Source organism: Schistocerca piceifrons, chromosome 6, assembly GCF_021461385.2.
Source record: "Schistocerca piceifrons isolate TAMUIC-IGC-003096 chromosome 6, iqSchPice1.1, whole genome shotgun sequence".
NCBI lineage: Eukaryota > Metazoa > Arthropoda > Insecta > Orthoptera > Acrididae > Schistocerca > Schistocerca piceifrons.
In genome coordinates, this window is record NC_060143.1 from 488,396,290 (window position 1) to 488,407,671 (window position 11,382).

An 11,382-nucleotide genomic window follows, 5' to 3' on the forward strand; every position below is an offset into this window, starting at 1 on the left:
CTTCCCACAAAAATGTAAAAAGACTATAATTTTCCCGCAAATAATGTAAAAGACTATATTTGAATGTTAACCGAAATAGTGCCAAATGTAACTTCCCAGCAAAAATAAAAGAAAAATCTATGAAACTGAAAACGAGCCAAATATTTGGTCCCCACAAAAGTTATAGAATAATAATGACCAAAATGTAAACTCGACACAAAAATTGAGAAATGAAATTTAATCATTAAACCCACAAAATAGGGCAGCATCGCTGACCTTAGGCCCTGTGCAATAGTTAATGTGATAAATTGAAGGGCAGCGTCGCTGACCTTAGGCCCTGTGCAATAATTAATCTGATAAATTAATTCTGGGAGGAAAAGCATAGGAGATATTGTTACAATTGGAATGATTCTTTTCTTAAAAACGATTGCTTTGAAAACAAAATTATTATAGGGGCATTTCTTGAACAAATTAAAAAATATACAAAAATGGATTATTAAACTGAAAGAAGAAACGCATTTTATGCTGAAAAGTAGTGAACTACGAATTAACAGGTAGTGAATGTGTATAAAAATGTGTTCCATAGCTGTCCTTTCCAAAACCTTCAGCCATTATACTATGCAATAAAACACCTGCTGTCAACATGAACTGCAACAAATACTTAAATAACTACATAGCATGAATACATAACTTCCACATTATCCTCATCTGTAAAAAAACTTCATTATCCATTACTTCATTATCTATATTATCATAACTCCATTATTATCATCACCTGTAAAGAAAAACTTCATTATCCATAGTAGCATATTCTTCATCATTATACATCAGTATTCATTATCATCTGCAAAAGAATCACTTCATTACTCATTATACAACTATTCCTTATCTCTAGCATATTTCATCACTAAAACTAAGATGTGTAGTTCTGTCTGACAGCCTGCATCAATCGCCTTGTATTCTGAAAGAAAAAATTAGTTAAGACTGCTATTCTACAATGTGTATAGTATATTCTTGTTAATACTTGTTAATTCTGATCCATTTACTCTTCCTCATAAGGTTTTTGCATCTTCTTTCGTCTATTCCGTAGGTGAAATTCCCATTTCTGTTTAGTTTATTTCCTTTACACGCATCATTTCTTTCTGAAGTTGATGAACAAAGATTAATGTCTTGCATTTACATCATATACTCACTAAATAATGACTGGTTTACGGTAACATAATTTAGCATTCAGCATAACATGACAAAAAAGTAATATGTCAAAATATATAGACAGTGTTCAGATGCAAAAATGTACACAGAATATCATAATGCAGTAGCAAAAAAAATGTAAAACAGTCACAATGTTGAGATATCATAGGGCAAAAATGTCAAAGTCAACTGGTGTTTGCTATATCTTAACTATTTCATAGTGCATACAAACAAAACATGAAACAATCATATATAAATAAAAAAATGGAAAATGTGCACGGTCTGATGTGCAACGACAAGAAAAGCGACCTGCTAACCTTACCTTGCCGGGCACTTGCCAAGAAAAAATACGACAACCATCAGTAAGTGTTCATGTGAATATAATTGCATAAGTGGTCATAAATAAAAAAAATTAGGAAATGGCATTACAGTGTGATAAATCATAAAGTATGTTCATTCAATAAAGGGTTTAATGTTGGAGACGTGGTGGTTTCCTTTGGATTTTCTGGTTCTCAAAGTATCAACGTGTACAACATTGGGTGAGGAATGCTGCGAATCCAATATGGTCCTGCGTATAGAAGTTCAAATTTACTGCACCTACCTTTTCCTTTATTGGACAAATGGTGTGTACGTACTAATATCTTCTGTCCAATGTGAAAGTCACGGCGTATACAAACCTGTTTTTGTTGTCTTCTCCGGCGCTCTGCGGCACGTTTGATGTTGTTCGGTGCAATGCCAATTATTTCATGGTGTCGTAGTCGACGAGATGTAGGAAAGTTTACTAATTCTGTAATCTTGTTAGGTGGTTCAACATTTTTCAGTATAACAGACGGAGATAACATAGTGGATTCATTTGGTATCGAATTAATTACATCTTGGAATGAGAATATGTGTGTGTCCCAATCAATATGTCTTTTGTGGCAGTATATTCTACACAGCTTACCAATTTCTTTCATTAACCGTTCACAAGGGTTCGAAGAAGCATGGTACTTGGATATATAGATTGGAGAAATGTTTCTAGCTCGTAACATACATGTCCATATAGCAGAACGAAATTGTGATCCATTGTCAGAAATTACTTTCAACACATGCCCTACATGAAATAGAAAATGCTTTACAAATGCTTTCGAAACGGTTTTAGCAGTAGCTTTGCGTAACGGAGTGAAGGTAACAAATTTTGAAGTGAGTTCATCAGCGACAAAGATGTAGCAAAAACCTCTATTAGTTCTCGGAATCGGACCAAAAATGTCTACAGCGGCCATGTGTCTTAATTTAACAGGTACAATGGGATATAATGGAGGAATATGTGAAGTTGTGTCTGACTTAGCTTTCTGGCAGATTTTACATGATGCTAAAACTCGTCGTATACGTTTCTCCATGTTGGTAAAATTACAGTTCTGTCTCAGTATAAGAAAACATTTTCTGGCTCTGTAATGTGCGTAACTTAAATGAGTATACCAGATTAATTTGTTAACAAGTTTATCAGGAATGCATAATAACCAATTGTTGCTGTCAGGGTGAGGGCGTCGGAACAGAATGTCATGGCGTACAGTGTAATGGTTTCTAATCGTAACATTATTCTTATCTTGCCAAAGGTGTTTAATTTCTTTCCATACGTTGTCTTTACTTTGCTCTTGTGCTATGTCCTGTAATGACGATGAAATGAAATTTTCAAATGCAACTTGTTGGATGTACATCACGCTGAAATTTGCTTTGCAGTAGTTGGTTGCGACGTCTTGCTGATTGTTGCTCAGAGAACGAGATAGTGCGTCTGCTACAACATTTTGTGTGCCGGAAATGTGAACAATTGTGAAATTAAATTCCTGTAAATAAAGCTTCCATCTGCTTAATCTGTCGTGAGTGAATTTAGCCGAAAGTAAAAATTGTATCGCTCTGTGATCTGTGTAAACGGTGGCATGTCTGCCATAAAGAAAGTGCCGAAATCTCGTAACAGCCCAAACAACACATAATGTTTCCAGTTCTGTAACGGAATAATTTCGTTCAGCAGGTGACAGAATGCGACTTGCAAATGCGATGTTTTTAATTACTGTAGAGCCATCTTCTTCAATTTCCTGAAAAATGCGTACGCCTAAAGCGGTGTTGGAACTCTCGGTGGCAATGGAAAAATTTCTGGTAAGATCTGGGTGCGATAAAAGTGGTGCATTCAACAAAGCATGTTTCAGGTTCATAAATTCAGAATGTGCTTGCTTATCCCAGGACCAAATAGTGTTTTTACCTGTCAATTGACATAATCGGGGGGGTATCTAAAGCAGAGTAATGAATAAATTTACGAAAAAAGTTAATTAAGCCCAAAAAACTGCGTAGTTGTTTCTTCGTCGTAGGAACAGTAATGTCACGTAGAGCTTGAAGTTTTTTCGGGTCAGGCGCAATGCCTTCTGCTGAAATTACGTGTCCAAGAAATTTTATAGAAGTTTTACCAAAGTGCGATTTACTGAGATTAACTGTGAGTCTTTGTGCACGAAAAGTTTGTAACAGACGTTCAAGAATCATGTTGTGTTCAGGCCAGTTAGCTTCTGCGATAAGAATGTCGTCTACGTACGTCGTGATTCTCTCTTTAAGTTCTGTCGGAAGTATTGTATTCAAACCGCGAATAAAAGCTGCTGAGGAAATAGTTAAACCGAATGGTAATTTGCAAAACTGATAACAGTCACCAAAACAGAGAAATGCTGTGTACTTTCTGCAGTTCGGATGGAGCTGAATTTGCCAAAATCCCGATTTCAAATCTAATGTAGAATAAATAGCAGTACCGTGAAATTTCTGTAGAAGTTCCTCTAGTGTCTGTGGTCGATCTGTTTCATTAATAATTATGTCATTGATGTGACGTGAATCAAGCACGAGGCGAAGTGAGCCATCTTTTTTCTTAACAATATGTAGCGGGTCTATGTACGGACTAACTGCCGGTTCAATAATTCCTTGGTCAAGCATATCTTGCAATTCCTTCTTAACTTGTTCTCTATAGATATATGGAATGGGATAATGCTTTGCTTTAAGTGTGTCGTGCTGTTTGACTTGAAATTCATACATAAAACGGGACGTAGTACCAGGAACATTGTCAAAAACTGGAGCTTGCTGTAAAAGAATTTTGTGTAGTTGCATGCGTTCGTCGTCTGTATTTGCACTGCTTTGTTTAACTTTATCAGAAATCATCTGCATTACGTTGTAGTCAGCTTCGTCTGAAGTATTATAGTTATGGACGTACGTATCCGTGAACAATGTGGAATTACAGTCTATGCCACGTGATACGGAAATGACCTCTGTACAATTAATTGTTTGTTCTTCCGCAGATAAAGAGTGCTGAAATTCTAAAGCCAACTGAACATTTTCATCCTTTAGCATTAAATAGGAATTTTGAAAATCAATAACTGCGTCGTGTTGTACCAGAAAGTTCGTGCCTAAAATAACGTCTGTTGTCAATAAAGGAACAATCCAAAAATTTGACTGAAATGTGTAACCTGCAATACAAAATGATAAATGTGTCTCTAATTTAACGTCTACTCCTTTACTCGATACTGCTCCTTTCACTTTCGTTTTGCCTAATGGTAATGTAGGATAGGTATTCTCTTTGTTACACTCGTTGAAAGTTTCTTCATTTATTACTGACATAGGTGATCCGGAATCGATTACTGCTGAAAATTTCGATGAACCAATTGTAATTTCGATGACAGGATGTGAAATGGTTTTTGAACAACTGGTCTTTCCTGTAAAAGAATGTCTCTGATATCGTCAAAAGTAATAACATTTTCGTGAACAAAATTCTGCGTGTCAAAAGTAGTGCTTGTGTTACTGGAAGACGTGACCTGTACAGTATCTACTCAGATTCTATCTGACGTGTTATTATTTTCTGGAGGATGTTGTGGCATTTCGACTGTTTGTACTGTTCTATTATTTCTTCCAGACGTATTACGCTCTGGATGATACCTACTGTCGGGTTCATTCATGAGACTATGTTGCTGCTGATCGTTTTGCTGCTCGTAAGACCGACTGTTATTATACGTAGGCTGATAATTGTGCTCATTGTTTTTACGTCTATCGTGATAGTCATTCCTATACGGTGCATTGCGATAGGAACTGAAATATTGAGTTTTCTGTACGTAGTTATTTCCTTGCTGGCGTGCGTTACTATTTGTTGTAGCTGGGGCTATACGTGCACGCGGCGAAACATTAAAGTTAGGTTGACCTTGTGCATTACATTGTTGGTTAGGTATGCTAACTGGCTGGTTTTGTTGCTGTTGTTGTGAAAAACCTCTATTGTTACTAAAATGTGGTTCCTGTTCCTGCTGATAATTTTGTCGATACTTATAATCAAAATTTTGTCTGCTATTAAAGTTCTGGTGGTTGTCGTTCCAAAAGCGTCTATTAGCTTTGCTATTGAAATTGCGTGGTTGATCGTAATTACTGTAAGTTTGTTGGCCTTGGTTGTTATATGAAAAATTTTTGTTCACGAAGGAATAATCTGATTGCTACACTTCTAAAAGCTGCAACAGATCCCTGAATGCCGAAATATTTTCTTTTTGCTGACCCGTTAAAAGTGTCTCTTAATGATCGTGACAATTTAGAAATACATAATTGAATGAGTGCAGATTCACTATATGGTTCACTTAAGTGCTGGTTTTGTTGTACCATAAAAAATTGCATGACAGTGGAAAAATTCGAGTTCTCATAATTTGGTAACCTGATTAACTGATCTTTAATTCCACACTGTGTCGTCTTCGACCAATACGCTGACAGAAAAGCATTCTGAAATTCTTCTACCGAGTAGCATTGTCTCGTGATAGGTCTCATACGAGTTGCCAGTTCACCTTCCAAAAAACTACAAATAAATTCAAGTTTGTGCGTTACAGGCCAAGTCGGTGGAAAAGCAAAGCTAAATTTTTGTATCCAATCCAAGGGGTGAACCTGTGTTCTGTCATTTTTAAATACTTTAAATTTACTCACTGATAGAAAATGTTTGTAATCGAAATTATCGTCTCTGTATGACGGAACAGGTTCAGTATTGTAAGAGAATCTATTTGTCTGTGTCTGTTCGGAATCTAAGTCCCGTACTCTCTGTAGATTACCCAAATTATACGCGCTGCGTGAGTCTGACAAATGTTCACAAAGTGGCGTCTGCTGTGATGTGTTAAACGCTGAAACATTTTTTATCTCTGTTACCTCTTGCTGTAAACTTGACAATTTTCTACGTAATGTGTTATTAGATGAATCGATCTCATTGATTGTCTGTTGTAGATTTTGAAATTCCGGTGTTTGATTAAATGAAACCGGTGAAGTATCGTCTGATTTGCTGTCTTTATTACTTTCAATAACGTCAATACGACTGGCCAATTCATCATATTTTTCAGTCAGTATTTTACCTGGTCATCGTTCTTACTGTCAGAAGCATTAATCTGTTTTTGTAATTTACGTGTGGTTTCGTTCAATTTTTTAACGTCAGCTTTGACGACATCAGAATCCTGTGTTAGTTCTAATTGTTCGAATCTGTTTGTCACTGTCTGAATATCTGCTGTGTGTGTATCTGTTTTTGATTTAAGGTCAGAAATCTCATCACGTAATTCGGTGTTCAACTGTTCGATGGTATTAATTTTGTCCGATACTGTAGCAATATTGTTGTCTACATATGTTTTTGCCTTCGCAAACATTTTACGTTTGTCTTCTTGTCTCTGAGCAGTGAGTGTTTCCATGACTTGACGTTTTACTTTATTTTGATCCTGTATAAATTTGCGGAAACGCGTATCACTGTTTTGTATGTGGTGATTAAAACGTTCGTCAATCTGAGTGTTCTGTTGGTCGAATTTCGCGTCTATCTTTGCATCCATTGTGCGCGAAAGTTCTGATGTCATTAGTTTAAACTCGTCACGTAATTGTGTAGCCTTTTCAGAGCATTGTTTACCGACTGCACTAATTTCGTCTCGAAGTGTTGCTGTTGTAGTTGTTTGCATATCCCTTAATTCTTGAGCAACAGATCTAATTTCATCGCTACTTTTCCTAGCACAAGCCTCAATTTCTTCGCGTAACTGTTCTTTAGTATCATGACACTGCGCAGCAACGGCTGTAATCTGCTCGCTAAGCTGTCTGGAATTGTTGTCTAAATTTTCATTAAGGCTGTCATGTTTTTCATTAAGCTGTTTGATCTGTTCACTAAGCTGTCTGGAATTGTTGTCTAATTTTTCATTTAACTGTCTGGAATTGATGTCTAATTTTTCATTAAGGTGTTTGTTCTGTTCACTAAGTTGTTTGTGATTGTTGTCTTGTCTTTCATTCTGTTGTTTGGAATTGCTGTCTAACTTTTCACAAAGTTGTTTGAATTTTTCATCAAATTGTTGTAGCAATAGTGCTATAATGTGACCCGAGCCAGTATTACCTACTCTATTCTCTGTGCTCTTTAATGATGTGCCTGCAATTGTCACGCTTTCTGTAACCATTTGGTTATTTTGTGATACTTGAAAATGGGTGTTGATCAGATGTGCGTTGTTAGTCACTGCACCGGAATTAAATAAATCTGTCATACTTTGAGTATCCTGTTCATTTTCATTAGAAAAATTTATCTGTTCGTCACGTGAATTTTGCAAACCGGTTGTGTTAAGCTGGGCAGCGCTCATTGCAACAGAACGCCCTGCGTCATCAATTGTCGTCAAATTAATAGAGGACACAACTGAATTCGTCTGTTCATCACTAAGATCAAAATCAACATTAGTGGTCGGTATGCACTGATTGTCACTAAATGGAGGGTTGTCATCATTACATTGTGTGTCACAAGTACTATCGGTGAAGTTATTTAAATCGGTTATCTCACTCATTATACCTCGCGATGCGCTATTAACAGTCTTTCGCAGCATTTTTACACTAGTCACAATTATTCACAATGAAACAAAGACAATACGAAATGCAACAAACAAATACAACAAAGGGCAACGAATTGCCGATGATCTGAGGAAAGAAAGTCACACAATTAGTAAAAGCATTGCGCCAAAAATGCTAATTATATTAAGTAAATAAGAGCAGATATCTGACTACTTTTCAAAAGATTCTCAACGAAATACGATCCTGGTCCGGATGTCGCCAAGTGTAATCTTCCCACAAAAATGTAAAAAGACTATAATTTCCCCGCAAATAATGTAAAATACTATATTTGAATATTAACCGAAATAGTGCCAAATGTAGCTTCCTGGCAAAAATAAAAGAAAAGTCTATGATAATGAAAACGAGCCAAATATTTGGTGCCCACAAAAATTATAGAATAATAATGACCAAAATGTAAACTCGACACAAAAATTGAGAATTGAAATTTAATCATTAAACCCACAATAATAGGGCAGCATCGCTGACCTTAGACCCTGTGCAATAGTTAATCTGATAAATTGAAGGGCAGCATCGCTGACCTTAGGCCCTGTGCAATAATTAATCTGATAAATTGATTCTGGGAGGAAAAGCATAGGAAATATTGTTTCAATTGGAATGATTCTTTTCTTAAAAACGATTGCTTTGAAAACAAAATTATTATTGGGGCATTTCTTGAACAAATTAATTACAATTAACAGATGTTATTGGCTGAGCGCAATGCTGCTTCATTACCTTTGATAACAATATACCTCGTCCTGAATCGTGACCAGAGACCCATGTCGACGCCCGCCGACTCCTCACAAACGACTACTAGCACTGACTGAGTGCAACTAGCAACTGACAACTCGCAACTGAGTACAACTGGCAACTGAACTCTCACGCGGTCAAGCGCAGACTAGCCACGATAAACAACTCTCTGGTCAGAGATTCTGTCATGCCTCGCCATCGCTGGTACTGTTTCAATGTATGTATGTATGTATGTATGTATGAACAATCTTTTGTGAGGTGTAGTCATTGTATATACTTTATGTATAGTTTGTTTCCTTTGTGCAGATGACCCGTGGAATGTCAGAAATTGACCAAAGTCGATATTAAAAAAAAGAATAACTAGTACAGCTGTGTATGGTTTAACGCAGTTCTCACCATGCGTATATGCTGTCTGGCACTGCCTATAACAATATTTCCAATTAAACTGTATGTACATTCATAAATAATATTTACAATACCTTAAACAGTCACATCCTCATTACCAAAATATTTCGAAAATAAGCAATGTACAAATATTTCTGAACGTTGATTTTCCATTTGTTGTCTTTTTCGACAGGTTGTGGGCACTTTGGTGTCTGCACTGGTGATAGACCGCCTAGGTCGACGACCCCTGCTGTTTCTCTCTAATGGGATTGTCGGGACTTCGGTAGCAGTCCTGGGTGTCTACATGTACCTCAAGCAAGAGATGGAGGTGGACCTGTCTTCCTTTGGCTGGCTTCCTGCCACATGTCTCTCTATATATTGTTTTACACTGGCAGTTGGACTGAGCTCACTGCCATATGTGGTGCTATCTGAAATAGTGGCTCCAAGGATCAGGCCCGTGGCCGCCATTATCATGTACACAATGCTCAATGGCACTTCAACCATCATTACCAAACTTTATCCAGCCATGTCAGAGACAATGGGAGCTTACGGCACCTTCTGGTTCTTTGCAGCTGTCTGTCTGGTCTGTGCTGTCATCGAATGTTGGTTGCTACCAGAAACCAAGGGACGACCTCTGGAGGACATTATCAAGGAACTTAATGGTGCAAAGGATGTCATTATCGACAGCTCCCAATGATGTGCTATTTTGCATTAGGAGTATTTCTGAAATTTGTCACTTCTGTTTGCATAACATTTTGTCTCCTACTTGCTGTTTCACCCTGTAGTAAAGCATTGCCTCCAGAATACTGCTAAACTGCGGCGTAATCTGAAAAGTGCCTTTTCTTGATAATTGATGCGTTATGTTCCAAAATTATTTTCTTTAGCCACTAATCTGAAGAATCTATTAAAATAGACGTGAAATTGTGTGTATGATATTGACCCAAATCTCGCTCCTCAGAAATCTTTTCAGCATCTGCATCTAATTATTCACCACTGAAAACGTCAAATAAGAAGACTTATGGTGATAAGAGAGCTGGAGAGTGTTTTGTACATGAAGAAGCTTTAAGATTTTGACAGATGAAGGAAGATTCCATTGTAATAGAATTGCTATATGCTTAGTTACTATAGTGAGATCGGCGCACCATTACTGCGTGAATGTCATGCACAGTTAATTGTCAGTCATAGTGTAGTTAATTAACTGCACAGTTTTCGAATGTTGACTGCAAAAGGAAATGTTAGTGTGAGAGTCTACAACAAGCAATATTTATAGTTGATCAGTGATTCCCATAGTCTTTATGTTAAAAAGTATGTCGTGATCCGTCTTCCTTGCTTCAGATGTTTTCCGGACAGTATCAATGTGTTCTGCTCTACCTTTGGGACGGCAGCGAACTGTTGTCAAGTGCGTCACTCGTTATGGGGTGGCGTTTTGTGGGAAAACGAATAAGTTAAAAAATAAACCCAGATATAATTGTTTTGTAATGTAATGTTCACTTTGTTTGTCAGCACCTAATATTACAATATAATGCTAGTTCCAATTGCATCACTTTGCTTAATCATGTCAGACAGTTGCGAAATACACATGTTTCATTATTTTACATGTAACACTTGCATCTTTCATGCACCGTCAATACTCTGTCCCCAATGTTAATATTATCACTACTTCTACTCACAATTTCACGTTCTCTATCGTCGATTTCTTCACTGCTACCATCCGACCGACAATGACTGAACGTCGGCTCCGCTGGATGCGTTCACCAACATTGCACGCCACAATTACACTTATAGCCCACAGTGGTTGGCAGCAACAAGGCGGCGGAACATGCACCTTTTCACGTGAACGTAAGACAAGCGGAATAGTCTTCGGGAGAGGTCCTTCCCTTTATGGTACTTTTGTAATAAAAAAGCCACATAAAAAAGGGCACTGAGTTGTAGCTGAAATTTAGATATACATTTACATACACCGAACTATAATGTACACTAATAAAAATTTTAATTGAAATCTGAGGACTCTGAGGATACGGTCACCTCACATCATATACAAATTGTTCCCAATATACTATTCGTATGTATCTGCATTTAAATTCATCTTATATGCTCCATGAACTGGGTGACCAGCTTCACTGGTGTCAACGCCTCCTTATCAAGGGTCTGCAGGCAAGAGGTATACAGAACGAAGAAAAACGTGTAACGAAAGAACTCTCCAAGATGCGATCCTCACCATTC

At 37.2% G+C, this 11,382-nt stretch overlaps 1 protein-coding gene across 1 annotated transcript in view; it reads left to right on the top strand.

The window, feature by feature from the left end:
• Positions 1–9,856, top strand: part of LOC124803406 (facilitated trehalose transporter Tret1-like) — an 80,284-nt gene extending 70,428 nt beyond the window's left edge. The window contains exon 4 of the mRNA XM_047264590.1: positions 9,353–9,856. Coding sequence (XP_047120546.1) covers positions 9,353–9,856 — 504 coding nt within the window. The remainder of the gene's footprint in view (positions 1–9,352) is intronic.
• The last annotated feature ends 1,526 nt before the right edge of the window (positions 9,857–11,382 follow it).